At 40.8% G+C, this 17,474-nt stretch overlaps 1 protein-coding gene across 1 annotated transcript in view; it reads left to right on the top strand.

The window, feature by feature from the left end:
* The window catches only part of LOC117461945 (major intrinsically disordered Notch2-binding receptor 1-like), an 88,378-nt gene that overhangs the window by 35,161 nt on the left and 35,743 nt on the right, over positions 1 to 17,474 (top strand). Inside the window, 1 exon segment of the mRNA XM_034103943.2 lies at positions 13,005 to 13,268. Within this exon segment, the coding sequence (XP_033959834.1) occupies positions 13,005 to 13,268 (264 nt within the window).

Genomic DNA, 17,474 nt, shown 5'->3' with positions numbered 1-17,474 from the left:
TGCATTTTTTTGTGAAGCATGTTAAATATTTTCAATATCTGTTTCACAGCACCGACTGCGCTAATGGAGAGAAGTTGAACGAAGATAACAAAACAGAGGAGGTAAATGTCATTATTTTATTAAACACAAACAACGGTGCCAACATATTAGTTTGCTTTATACAAGTTTAAGAAATCGGTGAATAAGCAAAATTAGTTGCACCTTGATTTTGACCATGTTTGATTGCAAAGGCCAGGAAGCATTTGTTAGAAACACAAACAGTGACTATATACAAATATCTAGGACTTGATAATACAAACTGTTACTAATTATATCCCTGAAACATTGGGTCACGGATATTAAGCATTTACTTCTGCATTGTCTACTGCAATTGAAGATCCTGGCTCTGAACACTGCAACTCCAATCATTTGTATTGACTGTTTTCCAAATGTTTGTGCAATTACGGTAGATGTTCCATTAACTATAGTTTGGAGTAGATGTAATTATTGGCATCAATGAGTAAATACAATTGGGAGTAATTTTTAAAGCTCTGTATGATAAAACAAATTAGTCCAAAAAGTATATAGGTAAATGAAAGTAGCATTAAACCAGTCTGTTCAATCCATGTGATAACACTATTTATCCTCACTTTGTTAGGTTGCAGATTATGGGATGGCAATGTAAGCTCTGCACATTTGTGGCTTCAGCGAAAGGGTCATTTCTTTGGTCGTGGATATTCAGTACCCTGTCTTCATTTAAACTGCCCTTGCTCCTTTAAGACATGGGGGGGCCTGCAAACACACTTGTATATATCCCACAATTCGCAGGAAACTGACGAGTGTGAAGTTGTGCAGTCTTTAACATGTACAATTTGTGACTCATTTTATCCTAATACAAAAGACTATTTTCAACACATCAATTCCCACTTGAAAAGACATGAAACCATAGAATGTGCTTTTGATGGATGTGATTTCAAGACAAACATACAGTATATGGGACTTATGCGACACACAGAAGTAGAAAACACAGATCCTATTCATGGAAAGATTTTAAGACTGAAGTGATTGCAAAACATCCAGGGTTGGACTCGCATGGTCATGTGGACATAGATACCACCTTAGAGCTGGGTTGTGAAAGGGATACTTCAAGTGAAATAGTGAAAAATATTGCTTCTCTCTTGTTAAAATTGGAAAGCATCTATAATGTCTCTGGCAAATGTGTTGATGACTTGGTGGAACAGTTTCAGTTTATCAGCACATCCTCAACTCAGTATATTCCAAAGTTAGTTAATGATATTTTTACAAAGAATAACTGTGCTGTTGATGAAGCAATTGTCAGTGAATTGGTAGACAAACTGTGTCACTCTAATCCTCTTAATGCAGCCTTTGGTCCCGAGGGACCATTTTCTTCAACATTTTGGAGGGGAAAATATTTTAAGAAAAACTTCAGTATAATTGAGCCAGTTGACTATATTTTGGATCCAAAGGAGAATTGTAGCTTTCAGTATGTGCCTGTTCTTCAAACCTTACAGCAATTGTTGAAAAATGTGTGAACAATGTATTGAATAAACATTCAAACATTTCACAGTTGGCATTCTTCCATGATGGCAAATATTTCAAGCTAAATTAATTTCATGCTAATGGAGAGTTCAGAATTGCACTTATACTTTACGTAGACAATTTTGAAATCTACAAACCTCTTGGAACATCGCAAAAAAAATCACAAAGTTATAGCAGTTTACTGGGAACTTGCTGATGTACCATCTGAACTAAGATCACAGCTAACATCAATTTATTTGGCTCTCCTTTGTAAAGCGAATGATGTAAACAAATTTGGCTATTAAACTGAATTTCTTTGCCTCATGTTGGTACACATATCAGAGGTACTGTTTTTTGTGTTTCAGCAGACAATCTTGGTGCTCATTCTTTGGGTGGACTTGTAGACAACTTTTCTGGACATTATATCTGTAGGTTTTGCATTGGGGACCATTCTCACTATCAGCAAAAGGAAGTGCGTTAAGGAGCTTTTCCACCAAGAACAAAAGATAACTATGATTTACATGTTCAGTCTGTTGTTCTGTTTATGTTTGTTGTTCTGTTTATGTTTTTATGTTTCATGTGGAACTACTTGAGCAGGTCTCCCTTGGAAAAGAGATCAATGATCTCAATGGGATTTTATCTGTATAAATAAAGGTTTGAAATGAAATGAAAAGGAAATCCTGCTCAGGTACAGTGTTGTGGTGTGAAGAAAGGTTGTCCCATAACTGGGAAATTAAGTTATTTCCATTTTGTAACACCAGATGTTTTACACTATATTTTTGAAGGCATCATTCCGTTGGAATTGGCACTATGTTTTAAATTGTTAATCCGCAAGCGGTATTTCACCTTGATAGAACTTAACAATTCCATAAATCAATTTCCATACAGATGGACTGATAAAACTGATCATCCCCAACCTATCCCCAGGCCAGTTTATTTATAGAGCACATTTCAACACAAGGCAATTCAAAGTGCTTTACAAAAATGAAAGACATTAAGAGCATTAAGAAACATAAAATGATATCTGAAAACACTCATTTAAAAGCAATGATATAAAATGACATTTAAAAACAATAATTTAAAAGTAGAGATACATGAATAAAAGTTACAGTGCAGTGTGAGATACACACATCTGAAATGTTTAGGTCTGACTCTCAATCATTGCTCACTTTTTAGCAGAAATAGTTTTCAATCACCTCCCTTTCTTTCTACTTTATTGTTTAACTTGTCTTTTAAGTTATTTCAAGTATTTCATGCGAAACGAACCCCCTTTGTCAAATTATAATTTTAGTTTTCGCCGAAACTATTCCTCTTTTTTATTTTTAAATGCACATTAGTTAAGTTTAAGTTGTCTTTTCTAAGACTTTTTTGGTGTCTTCCGCGAACCAGGGTCTTGAAACCAAAACGGCACACGTAGGGGACTTTAACCCCAATAATGACTTTAACTACCAACGGGGGGACAAGGCAATTCAAAGGGCATTAAAAAGCAAAGATAATAAAAGTTACAGTGCAGTTTAAGATGTGAATGTATCAATTAAAAGCAGCGGCAAAAAGAAAAGTCTCAAGCCTGGATTTAAAAGTAGTCACAGTTGCAGCGGACCTGCAGGTTTCTGGGAGTTTGTTCCAGATGTTTGGAGCATAATAACTGAATGCTGCTTCTCCATGTTTAGTTCTGACTCTGGGGACAGAAAGCTGACCAGTCCCTGAAGACCTGAGAGTTCTGGATGGTTCATAATTTAACAGTAGGTCATACATTTATTTTGGGCCTAAACCATTCAGTGCTTTATAAACCAGCAGCAGTATTTTTAAATCAATTCTTTGACACACAGGAAGCCAGTGTAAAGACTTCAGAACAGGAGTGATGTGATCCACTTTCTTAGTGTTAGTGAGGACTCGAGCAGCGGCGTTCTGAATCAGCTGCAGCTTTCTAATAGATTTTTTAGTGAGACCTGTGAAGACACCATTGCAGTAGTCGAGTCTACTGAAGATAAACGCATGGACAAGTTTTTCCAAATCCTGCTGTGACATTAGTCTTTTAATCCTAGATATGTTCTTTAGGTGATAGTAGGCTGATTTAGTAACTGTTTTAATGTGACTGTTGAAACTCAGGTCAGAGTCCATGACTACACCTAGATTTCTGGCTTTATCTGTTGTTTTGAACATTGCAGACTGAAGCTCAGCACTAACTGTTATAAGTTCTGCCTTGGCTCCAAAAATCATTACCTCAGTTTTATCTTTGTTTAATTGGAGAAAGTTCTGACACATCCAGTCATTGATTTGTTCAATGCACTTTCGGTGTTTGAATTGGAGCATAGTCTCCTGGTGAAATGGTTATGTACATTTGGGTGTCATCCGCATAGCTATGGTAACTTATTTTGTTGTTCTTCATTATCTGAGCCAGTGGTAGCATGTAGATGTTAAAGAGAAGAGGCCCCAAGATGGAGCCTTGAGGAACCCCACATGTCATATTTGTCAACTCAGATGTGTATTTACCTATAGAAACAAAGTTGTTTCTGTCCTTTAAGTAGGATTCAAACCAATTTAGAACTGTTGCCGAAAGTCCCACCCAGTTTTCCAGTCGGTCTAGTAATATGCTGAGGTCAACAGTGTCAAACGCAGCACTGAGATCTAATAATACTAACACTGAAGTTCTGCCACTGTCTGTGTTTAAGTGGATGTCATTAAAGACCTTTACAAGAGCAGTCTCAGTGCTGTGGTTTGGACGAAAGCCTGACTGGAACACATCCAAACAGTTATTTAAATGCAAGAAGTTACTCAACTGTTGAAAAACAACTTTTTCAATGATTTTACCTAGAAATGGTTTGATATGGGCCTGTAATTGTTCATTACTGAAGCATCTAGATTATTATTTTTTAAGAGCGGTTTAATGACTGCAGTTTTCAGGGCCTGTGGAAAAACACCTGAGTGAAGAGATGAGTGAGTAGATCTGAGGCCATGCAATTAAAAACATTTTTGAAAAATCCTGTTGGAATAATATCAAGGCAGCAGGAGGAGGATTTCAGAAGTTGAATAATGTCCTCTAGGTTTTTATCATTAATCTGATGGAATTGTATCATGGTGTTTGAATTAATTTTAAGTGGACACAGAGACAAAACATTTGCGGTACCTGATACAGAGGCACTGACTGCTTGTCTAATTTTCTGAATTTTTTCAGTGAAGAAGGAAGCAAAATCATTGCATGCCCTGGTGGATAGAAATTCAGAGGCTACTGACACTGTTTTTTTTTTTAGTCTGTCGACAGTAGCAACCAAGGCACGTGAGTTGTTTTTGTTTTTGTCAATGATGTCAGAGAAGAAAGACTGTCGTGCAATTTTCAATTCCAAATTATAAAAGCCAAGTCTCTCTTTATAGATTTCAAAATGAACCTGGAGATTTGTTTTTTGTCTTGACTGACTAACCCAGAGGTCGCGTTAACCGAATATTTTCCGTCTATGATGGATTTTTTTTAACAATGACGGAAAAATCTGAAAGCAGTCCGTCATTTTGACGGATTAAAACAAACTCGGAACAGCGCCAAAGTTTCCCCGCAGCGAGGCTCTGGTATTAAGCATGCCTGCCAAAAAGGAAATTATACCGTTTCCAAACCCAAATCATTGAAATGTCTGTGAGTTTTGGCTTTACGCTGTGCGCACTCCCGCGAGGTGCAGTGGGCATGCATAACACGGCGCTAACAGTTCACAAGCGTGCGCCCCGTCCCCCGTTGACAGTTCACGACCGTGCTCTCCCCTCCCCCCCCCCCAGTTGACAGTTCTCTCTCTCTCTCCCCCCCCCCCCAGAGTGTGGCCGACGAGTAATACTGCTGACTTTTGAAGGAAATGTTACGATCCTGTCCGTCAAAATGACAGGCAGTGAAAAAGTCTAGCGCAACCTCTGGACTAACCTATGCCTTGGCTCCGAGATACCCGAAGAATCTCAAATATAGTTATTCCAAAAACTACTGTTGGAGCTGGATCCTGGAAACCTTTCAACCAAGGTTCAGAGATTGAAAAATTGCCTGCATATGTAGTTGCCGACTACTGTTCAGCAAGATGCTAAAAGGTGTGTTGAGAGTTCCATTGATTGAATTGCATTTTGGACTGGTATTGTTGTAAAGTGTCACTGTTCTTGGTGCATTTCAGTCATATGCAGAGTTCAGCCCGTTGCTCCCATAGCTCAATGGAAATGTTCACATGCTCATTGGCAAACATATACCTGGTTTAAAGTTAAGCTAGATAAAATGCCTAACAGTTTTATTATGATATAATCCAAGTTGAGATTTCCATTAATGCTAAGATTTCTCTACTGACTGGCAATTGGTCTTGTTGCATTTTACCTATGTTTAAATGACCGCTTAGTTATATGCAGAGCTCAATTCAGCTCATCGTTTTTATAGCTTGGCCATTGTTACCAGGGCTGCCCCTTCTTAGTCGATTAGTCAACTGTATTGGTGGTTTTGGTCGACGAAGATTTAAAGTAGTGTTTTTGTGTGATTCTTTGTGAAGAATCTGTTGATTTAATCGATTAGTCATGACATTTGTATGAGTGTTAGTCGACTAAGAATTTATTTTGTCAAGAACAGCCCCTAATTGTTACAAATGTAATTTGTAAAGTAAACCAGGTTGAGACTTAATGTCATGTGTATGTGTTATACTGGTCAAATATGAACAATACATGTATAATTAAAATGTCAATGTGTACAATTGCTTTATGTTTATCATTTGGTTTTATTAGATTGATTGACCTCAGGTAAAGCACTCCTGGAGTAAAGGGTAAAAAGCGCAGACTGAAAACTCATCTCTTTCGACTCCAATTCGAGCGATAGAACTATTAACAAAGCACTTATATACTAATAAAGGACTGGCTTATCTAAAGCCAGTTGAGTAGCACTTGAAATGTTTTTGCTCTATGAAACCTGATGTACTTATATGATTCTGTTTTCTTAAAGTTTGTATTTTGTTGGTCGAACGCACTTATTGTTAGTCGCTTTGGATAAAAGCGTCAGCTAAATGCAATGTAATGTAATGTAAATACAGTTAAAAAAATAAGTAAATGTGACACATATTTATATAATTAATAGTCCAGTTTTAATTAATTAAACATTTAGTACATTTAACACATTTATTTTGTTAAATAATAGTCTCCTTTTCAGTTACATCTACCTAGCATTTAAATTATATCTACAATTTAGTTTTTGTGGTTTTGACTTAGGGTTACTATTGCATTGACTTTTTAATGACATTTACTCAATTGTATTTCAATCAGGAGAGACATGATGTATGGAATACATATTTATTATCGGTCACATTATATCAATGAAACATAATGATGACAGTTCATCACAAATGAATGAATGTTGTTTTGGCGATTAGGCCCAGGTTTTAGTAGGATATCAATCGGGAAGGGAAGAACCGTTTCCGATGAACCCCCCTGGGTCTAGACACTGGTGGTGGTGATAAGTGGTTAGGTCCGGTTGGAAGGGAGGAGGATACGCTTGGCCCTGAGTTGAAAGCAGGAGGCGAAGGGGTGGAGGAGGGTTGCGCGTTGACACCTGGAAGACAGCTGATAGGAAAGGGGAGAGCATATATAGAGGGATTAACAGGTGCGATGATTAGGCTTGTAAATGGAGGGGCGTGATAGGTTTAGCTGAGGAGAGGCGCTCCCTGTCATTTAGATGCAGGGAGCAAGTATTGCCATGACGAGCAATACGGAGTGTTAGGTCTTCCTGTCTGAACTTGCGCTAAGCTTCATATGTTATGCGGGCGAGGATTTTTCTGCCGTGCCTTAATCCACAGCAGTGGCGTAGCCAGGAATTATTGTGTGGGTGGGCCTGGAGAAATGTAGGTGGGCCAGGGGGAGACATATTAAGCGTGGGGTCTGAGCTGAAACTTCATTAATGATTTTTTAATGCACTAATAGAACATTAGCAGTGAAAACAAAAAACATAGGCACGGTGTCCTCAGAATGTGTGTAAAACTGACATCCACATAGGGATGGGTATCGTTAAGGTTTTAACGGTACTTTTTATCGATAGCGCTTATCGATCCGGTTATTTAACAGTACTTTTATCGGTTCTTTTGGAGAAAAAAATAAGGTAAACTAACTAAACAAATTGTGAACAAAACTAACAATGCTTTTTATTTAAATTAAATACATAATATTTCACATCAAAAGAAACTACAATGTTTTAACAAATCGTATTAAGTATCTGATGACAGAATTGTAAACAGAATAGCTGAAACTCTCAGTTACCTCTAATCATTAACCCATGTTTGTATAATGTAGTTAACTCCGTGTGTTGCTGCCATAGACTGTATATATAAATGGACGTAGTGTCCGTGACGTCACCCATAGGATTCTGCAGAGTTGCCGTGAAGCCCTTAGTAGGCGGAGTCGGCCACTAACGGCTCGACTGTGACGTCAGAGTCTAATCCCGCCTGCTCCAAATAAGGGCAAAGAGGTGGAGCCGAGGCGGGACCTGCTGCCTCCGAACTGGAAGTAAACAGAGCTAGCTCAGGCTAAGAAGCTAAGCTAACGTGAAATACATGCATACCAAGTTACTGCTAACAGTGTAGTTCCCCTATATAAACGTTACATTCATAATCAAATGAGACAATCTGCAAGAGAATTAGCTATATTTTGTTATTCTTAATGCTTGTCATTCACACGTTGAGAAAAGACAGACTCCACCGCCCGGACCTAACGGAGCCGCAGTGGGCTAGCTCCGGGACACCGGCTGGAGCTATTCCCCTGCGGCTCCGTTAGCTCCGGCGGCCACCACTGGGATAATTGGGTCCCCTATTAACATTTGCTCCCGTTTAGCATTATGGGCGTCATAGCCATAGACTATAAAAGTCTTACCCAAGGCTGAATCATAAACTAAAATGTATATGTATGCATAAAGGGTTACGTCCTTAGCTGGCTAATAAGTAACAAGCTAAGCTACCAAGCACAGAAACACCTGCGAACGGGGTTAACATGTATAATATTATCATTTTAGACTTCTTGGAAGTTCTGTTAGTACATTCAAGCGCACAGCACGACATTTTAATTGTCTGGTATTTGTAACAATATTCCCTAAAAGGCACAATCACTACGAACACGGCTAAAGCTAAAGGGTCAAGTACAGTACTATGACTAACTAACGTTGTAGCCTCTATGGTTGTAGCCTAGCAGAGTGGACAAGTTGCTGTTAGCTGACAGTGAGGCATGTACGTGTCCATCAACGTGACCACGCCCTAATTTATGCAAACACTTTAAGACCTAATATAAATAAAAGGGTCGTGTTAGAAAACAATTCACTCACAGATTCATATTCATGAAGGTGGAATCTAACTATATCGATAATAATATTTATTGCATCCATGGGTAGAAACATGTTTTTTTCTGCTGTAAAGTTGGGCATTTTAACATGGGGGTCTATGGAAATTGCTCCTTTCTGCAGCCAGTCCCTAGCGGCCCATGTATGAACTGCAGTGTGTGGCACTTCCGTATTGGCTTTCCGGCGGTTCCCCAGAGTTTGCCGCTTGGTTGCTGCTAGCATACATAACACCTGACGTGGAAATGTTACTCGTGGATGGGGCTACAGAGCTACTAAAGACATTTAGTAGCATTTCTCCGTCTGAATGTGGTGCACTTTTGCAAGATGTTTTGACAAATTGCTCGTGTTACCGCCCTTACATGCTAAACTCTTATTCCACTTTTGGTAACGAGTATTGTCCACATCGACACGGCTATAGTTTAACCACACCTCGGAGCGCGTTCACTCTGCCATCTCCTCCGTGTGTGTGTTGCTGCATGTAGCAGCTGCGTGTGTGTTAACTGCCCCGCCCCCTCACACACAGACGGGGGAGAGAGATCTCTTGTCTGGATTGGAAAGATCTAAAATACTAAAAATAATCAGACGCATTTTGCAGTCTTTTTGCATATTAGAAACGGAGTTGGCGACACTTAAACTGCAATGTAATGTTTGTGTAGCAATAATACATACGACATATATCGGGGGCCACAGGTTGTTTATCCTTGACAGTCGCACAGTGGGCACACACTGAGTCTTTTCATATTCAGCAAATGTGTACACGCTAAACTGCAGACCTCAAGAAGAAATAATACTTTCATTCATTCACGGCAAAAGTTACTTTACTTAATATAAAAACTCACGGTAAAAAAATGCACTCCCTAATCCATTGTCATGAAGGTGGAATCTAACTATATCTAGAATAAGTGTTATTGGATCCAGGCTAGAAACATGTTTATTTCTGCTGTAAAGTTGGGCATTTTAACATGGGGGTCTATGGGAATTGCTCCTTTTTTCATCCATCCCCTGTCGGCCACTAGACGAACTGCAGTTTGTGGCACTTCCTTCTGGGCTTCCCGGCTCTGCGCTATGAAGCGCTGATTGGCTGTGGGTGGGCCAGACGTGCATGTGGGTGGGCCCAGGCCCCACCCACAGCTACGCCACTGATCCACAGTGACATGCTGCTCTGCCTGAAATAAAACTCTGACGTCACTGCCTTATTCTAACTCTGATTGGCTGCCAAAAATTAAGATCTCTTTCTATGTGGATATGGAACGTTATTAGCGAAATAATGCGGCTGATGGTCTTGAAACAAATATTAATCTTGCACATTGCAGACAAGAATGACTTGAATGATGGTTTATATTAGTGCAGGCTTCATATGACCCGCAGGTATGGGGTTATTCCCTATCTTTATTCAAGAGCGTGGTCTTTAAATTTGAGAACATCATTTATTGATTTGACGTTCAGATTATGTATTTATTTCCCTCAAACCCTGTCCTTGCACTCAAATAGTGCCTGCTTGCGCTTAGATTTGCTCTGCTTGTGCTCAAACTGTACGCTTGCACTCAGATATATTGCTGCTTGCACAGATTTCCCGTGTTCCAGCTTAAAACCTTCTCCTCTCACTCAGGCTGTTTCTGTGCGCTCGTCAAATGTCTGCTCTCAGATCTTCCATTTAAAGTGATGTTTAAATCTAATGTGGCTCATTTTTATATTGCTTCAGTTTATAATCGTAACAGATCGAAAAGTTCAGATTCAATGTTTAATACACGATGCGCTTCCACAAACAACATCATTATTACATTCAAATGAAGTACCTTATTCAAGTTATTCACATTAACTTTGAATAATAACACGGGAGAAATGGGCGGAAGTCCTCTCTTTTCCTCTCTCCCTTCCCTGACAGCCCTTCAGCAGCTCGCTGATCCAGTAACGAGTGACCCGACAGTGAAGAATAAACATATTTATAACTAGTTTAGGTTGTTCCAGGGGTAGGCCTTTATAGAGAGCACCGATCACACTATTAAGAGTGAATATCGGCCGATAACCATCGGTGGCGGATCGATCGGAGCATCCCTAATTATTAATGTGAGTCTTTTATTTAGCCACACTGAGTGATTAAACTTAAACAGGACATGTGCTACACCCATGGATGAAGGGAAAATGAAACTCACAGAAGCATAAATTACGATTACTATATTGTGTGTATTTAAGAACCATTTGAAATATTACCACCTTCGTTTAAGCTAAAGTTAATAGCCATGTTAGTTCATGCAGCTGTCAATGAGCAAGACCTGACATGGTTGATTCACGACACCCTTGCCAGCGTAAAAAGTATGGCAAATAAAACTATATGACTTTGCGCCATGTTGGACAGCGATCCTCCAGACTGTTGTTCTGCTCCAGCACGGTGTGCTACGGCTACTATTAACGTAGCTATTATGTAAGGTGCTGGTATATATTAACTGTGCTTTTCCCCCCCCAAAAGTTGTAAATGAAACAAGTGAAGTACAGGTGATAAAGCCGTGGAGGGCGGGAGTTTATAAACCAAAGAGTGACCCCTAGATTCCACTGGGTCCGTCTGCGTCGCGTTACGGCCGTGTTACGGCTGCGCCGCGACATTCGAAGAGATCACGGCCACTCTAGTCAATGGGTGCTATTCCACCAGACGCGCCGCGTTACGGCTCAGAAGCGTCCCACAAGCGTCTTGCCGCTGGGCTCCGCTCTAAATAAGATTCAAGTTTATTTTTCGACGCGTTGCAGAGGCGGCGGGCAGGAAGTGGACTGGTGACAGCATCCGGCCCATCCCCCAAATAAACTAATTGGCAGACCCTATCCCTCCGTAGTCTGGAGGAGAAATGCCAGCGTTCTCCTCCGGTTTACAGGCACTGTGTAAATTATATTTATAGAATAATTATGATAATGAATTAATTGTTTTACCACTAAAATACAGCAACACGTCTTTGATTCATGTCGTCTACAACTGGAATATTACAATTATTATTAACTTTGTCTGCACGACATATTTGTTGATTTGTCATCAACAAAAACTGCGAGAAGTCAGGCAAGACGCTCCGCTTCTGAAACGCGCCCGGTAGGGTGTGACACCGGACCAAAACCGCGGCGCAGCCGCGACGCAGACGACCCCTAGATTCCACCGGGTCCCAGCGGCGAGACGCTTCTGAGCCTAACGCGGCGCGTCTGGTGGAATAGCACCCATTGACTAGAGTGGCCACGATCTTGTCGAACACCACGGCACAGCCGTAACGCGTTGCAGACGGACCCGGTGGAATCTAGGGGTTACCGCCCTTACGGGACGCTCTAATAAGTAAAGCGAACGCACCCGCAAGGACACTTGGCCTCCTATTGGTTGAGGGATTTTGACAGGGTTGTTGCACAATAAATCCAAGCGCAGAGCATAAATCTGAGAGCAGACATTTGACGAGCGCACAGAAACAGCCTGAGTGCGAGGAGAAGGTTTTAAACTGGAACATGGGAAATCTGTAAGCAGCAATATATCTGAGTGCAAGCGTACAGTTTGAGCAGAAGCAGAGCAAGCAGGAACTATTTGAGTGCGAGGACAGCCGTTTGAGGGAAATAAATACATAATCTGAACATGAAATCAATAAATTATGCTCTCAAATGTAAAGACCACGTTCTTGAATAAAGATAGGGAATAACCCCCATACGCAGGCAGGTTAGGAAAGCACACTTCCTCTTTGTTTCTTCTGCTCATTAGTCTTTTTATTCTTCTCTCCCAGGTATAAATTACATCAGCGATCTTGTGACGTTAGACCCTCTGTTCTGTTATTTAGGATGAACTACAATGAGTAATACCCTAAAAAAAAGCAAATGACAGACTAGTTCAATCAATCAATCAATGTTTATTTATATAGCCCAATATCACAAATGTACATTTGTCTCAGTGGTCTTCACAGTGTGTACAGAATATCAGTATGACAATACGACACCCTCTGTCCTTAGACCCTCACATCGTACAAGGAAAAACTTCCAAAGAAAACCCAGTTTAAAGGGAAAAATGGGAGAAACCTCAGGGAGAGCAACAGAGGAGGGATCCCTCTCCCAGGACGGACAGACGTGCAATAGATGCCGTGTGTAAATTGACTAGTTCTCCTACAGCAGAAGCTCAGCAGGCTGAATTCTCTTCTCTTGTCCTCTCCATCCCCAGGCAGAGCGAGAGCGTCAGTACGAGTTCCCCCAGGCCCACCGCCCGTCTAAACCACCGAAGGAGTCCTACCTGAGCGAACAGGTCTTCTCTCCGCACCCCTTCACCCCCTCCATCAAGGCCCATGTGAAAGGCAGCCCCCTGTACACGGACCTGAGGATCAGCAGCCTGTCAGAGGGTCCGAGGGGCCTGCCCTCCTGGACCCTCGAGGAGTTCAAACGCAACTCAGGAGAGAAGGGGAAGCAGCTCACCGCTCTGGACCTGCAGGTACTGGACTCACATCACAGGAGGCCATGGGGGTGAATATGTTTAGCTGCCCTGGGGCCTCATTTATAAAGGGATATACGCTCAAAAGATGGCGTACACCAGTTTCTATGCAATGTTTGCGATTTATAAAATACTAACTTGACGGGAAAATGTGCGGTCCTCCACGCAAACTCTAACCCATGCGTACGCACTAAGCACAACAACGGGAGAGACGAGAAACTGCGACCCCGTTGGCAGAAGGAAGAATGGAGAGAAATATGTGGAAATAATACCATAAATAAAATGTTACCTCATTTAGCATATATGAATAATTCATTTTCAAACATTGATTAAAGCCAATCTTAAAATGATTAAACAAACGCCTGCTTGAGACTCCTCAGTGCACACATACATAACTTGGAGAAATAAATAAATACGGATATGTTATTGAAAACCACCTCGAATATGTTGTGTTAATGTTATGAAATGTTTTCTCATAAATGATGCGGTAAGCAGAAGGACAGAATTAGGTCTAAACTGACGCCGTTTTGCATTTCTATAGGTTGTATACGAGCATGGTTTTATATACTATCATGTTTAATCGTGTTTTATGCCGTTTGATAAGTCGCTCGTAAAACACAGGAGGTATGGAAGCTAAGAACACCATATGTGGTCAATTGTACAGCTAATATAACACAACACATTAGTTGTATTTCCTTTAACTGGTGGATATAGGGTTGCTGCGGGGGGGCACAGACTGCAGTGGAGATGCTGCGCACAGCTGATCGACAGCTGGGACACAAACCACCAAATACAAAAACATAATTCAGATCCAGTCGTCATGACTCCACTCCGGAGGGATCCCCCGTTCATTTCTTACAGTTTCTCATCAAGGGGGTGTCTCCTGTCCCCGGCACAAACACACTGCCTGAGGAAGGCTATGTGTATTGTTTTTGTCATGAACCTTTTTCGGGCCATTTCTTTCTTTATTTTGGTGACGATCCGACCTCCATGCTGCTACTCTGGTTCAAACTGCATCCACCAAACAATATGATTTATCTCGACCTCCCCAAAATAACCAAAATCTGACACTGTGTGAGATGTCTTTTTTAGCTGTTCTGTCGTCATTTCCTGCGATCTTCTTCATGCAGTCAGTCAACATGAATGAATGAATGAGCGTTTCTTTGACTATTTATAGGCAAATATGGGCGTTATGTGAAGCCCGCAAAAGCTGCACCGCATTTCGAGTCGGTTGTGATTTATAAAGGGAAACCGGCGTAGGAAGTGCTGTACACACTTTCCTCGCCGGTGCGCAATGTTTAGTGTATCGGAACATTTCTGTACCTATTTTTTGGATTTCTACTACGTAAGCAACCTTCCCACGTGAATCCTACGCATGGCGTTATAAATGAGGCCCCTGATCCTTTGTAGGTACTTTACACCGTTTTACATTTACCTGCATCAAAGCATGTTTCTGGGGAACCGAATACAGTTTAGAGCCGGTCTTTTAAAAAAAATATATATATTAGGTCTTAATATAATTGCTTTCAAACAACCTAATACAGTTATGTGTAATTTGTTGACATAATACATTTAAATCAAATCAACGTTTCAGTATTTTTCAGTGTGTTTAGGGCATCTAGCGGCTTGATGGAAACAAAGGAAGGAAGCCACAACAACAGTCAAACCATACTTGCCAACCTTGAGCATTTCAAAACCACCGCGGGGGGGGGGGTGCTAGTGGATCGCCGGAGCTGTATTAGATTGACGTTAACATGCTTATTGTAGTTGTAAGTGCACTGCCTTGCGGCCTTGTAGCACCATCCTTGATGGGAGGCCCGGACTGGCCATCGGGAGGACCGGGAGGTTTTCCGATGGCCTGGCCTGTTAAGTGGCCTGCTGGCCTGAGGAATTGTTTTGTTTATGTATTGTGAACGCAACGCTGCGCAAATGTGGGTCTGACTCTGTCGCTGTCTACATGATGTGGCCTGCCGACATGGCCACTTTCATACAGATCATACACTAATGCCCTCGATTGGTCTCTGTGTGTCATTCAAGCTCGGGAGGGTGTGTGTTAGTGTATGTGTGGCGCGAGCGAGAGAGAAAGCGCGCGCACCGGTTACGTGTATTGTTGTTGTTAGCATCTGGTGCTAGCTAGCTGCGCTAACGGATATAATGAGCTGTCAACAAGGTGGAGGAGAGTCCTCTCCTGTCAGACTGAGAGACTGATAACTACAGCTCAGGTGAGGTAAAGGACTCTCTGAGTGTTTAGATCAGTGGTTCTCAAATGGGGGTACGTTGGAGTACTGCAGGGGGTACGTGAGATTTATTTTATGTTAATGAAAAAAAAAACATAAGTAATGCATTTACACAAACTACTAATAGTAGATGAACTACTTTCTTCAAAGGTTTACAGTAATTCTGGATAATAAAATGGGAAAAGTAAACGGGGTGCTCTCTTTTCCTCTCCCTCTCCTGACAGCTCGTCAGTCTCGTGCAGCTCGCTGAACCTGTAATAAGTGACCCGACATTAAAGAATAAATATATTTATAACTAGTTTATCTAGTTCCAGAGTAGATAAACTAGCTAAGTGTGTTAGGTCTAACTCTTAGTGTATTTTGCTCGGCTCAACGATCCGTCACAGCGGCGATCATGTAGAGCTGCGTGTTCTCCGTCAGCAGCAGCTGATCTGATCTCCGATCTCTCTCTCGCGTCCGGTTAGACTTCACTCGCGTCTATGTCCAAATCTATCAGATCTAGCTAGTTCTAGTTAATTATATGACTGCCTGCTTTTCAAAGGACCTAAACAATAAGCGTTGCTTGACAACGGCATGTGGCCGCAGAGTATAGCGCAGCATTATGCATAATGTTTTTATGAGGGGTCAAAATCCCATGCTCATAAAATGTTCATATATTTTGTTCTCTTCATTCCCCACGCCCCAAAATAAATAAATATACACATTTTAGGAAAAGTAACGAAGTTTGAGCAGTGTGGGTTTTATATTAACAGAGTTACACATAGGCCTATTTCAAAATGAGAAGTGTAATAACTGCAGTTTGCCTCCCTGTCAGAATGACAAATATCCTCAGTGAAGCACAAGCCCATGTTTCTCACTACATTGTAAGTACAACTTATTAAAAAGATCAGTTCAATGCAACTAATGTCGTCTTAGTGTTATTGCATGATGTTAAAATTGATTTGCCATGAATTTAGTGATGGATTGTAAACATTTGAAATCTAGCATTTAAGTTTTTCTCAGTTACAAGGTTGTTGTTTTAATAAATCAGACACTGATGGTGCAGCTGTACTGTACCTCTTTATATAGGCTTTTTTTCCTTAACAAATAGTTTTTGCGCTGATCGGGGGGTACTTCGCTGCATTTTTTTTTCAAAGGGGGTACATTATTGAATTTTTTTTTGAGAACCACTGGTTTAGATATAACTTAGTCTAAGTTCTCAGTGGGTCTCAAACGGTTTGGTCACCATTTATGTAAACACATATTTCCATTTGAAGGGGGAGTGATTAGTAAAATATACAGGAATAATAATTAAAAAAAAATGTTAACTAGGTGAAAAAATGTAAGATAAACTTTAAAAACCTGTTGAGAGCTAAAACTAGTCTTTGCTGCTGCCTCAAAGAGGAGCAGGGGGGAGAGGGGGGAGACGGGTGAGGCTGGCTCAGGAGCACAGACACACTCACAACTATAAATGAACCAAAAACAAATAAATAAACAAGTTCAAATGTTTTTTCATATTAGATATGGTATGTTATTGGTTATGGCCATGTTCTTATGATTTTAGGATTATTTAAATGTATACAGTTCTGTTTCATATGGGTGTAGTCTCTTTTTTTCCCCCTCAAAGTGCACCAGATTGATGCATTTAACTCCAACATTTAAAAAAAAAAAATCTTTGAGGATTTGAGGTCCACCTCCACTTAAAATATGTTCACATGGATAGGTTCCTAAATAGATTTTCAATAGATACATTTTTTTTAAATAGTAACCCATGTCCATATGTTTATTCCAACACATCCTCACTCCCAGGTCGGCCTATGTTGACGTTATGTCAAGTCCCCTGTGTCGACTTTTTCCAACGCAAGGGGGGGGCCCTTAGCGTCCATTTTCAGCTTTCCGGGATGTCCATATGCTTCTATGGACGCTCATGGAAGCACGGCATTCGTTTGTGTCGACTGCCCTTAAAGAGCCTGTGACACGGTTTTCCCCC

This window comes from Pseudochaenichthys georgianus, chromosome 3 (genome assembly GCF_902827115.2).
Source record: "Pseudochaenichthys georgianus chromosome 3, fPseGeo1.2, whole genome shotgun sequence".
Lineage (NCBI taxonomy): Eukaryota > Metazoa > Chordata > Actinopteri > Perciformes > Channichthyidae > Pseudochaenichthys > Pseudochaenichthys georgianus.
The sequence above is the reverse complement of the archived record's forward strand: the minus strand, read 5'-3'. Positions and strand labels throughout refer to the sequence as shown.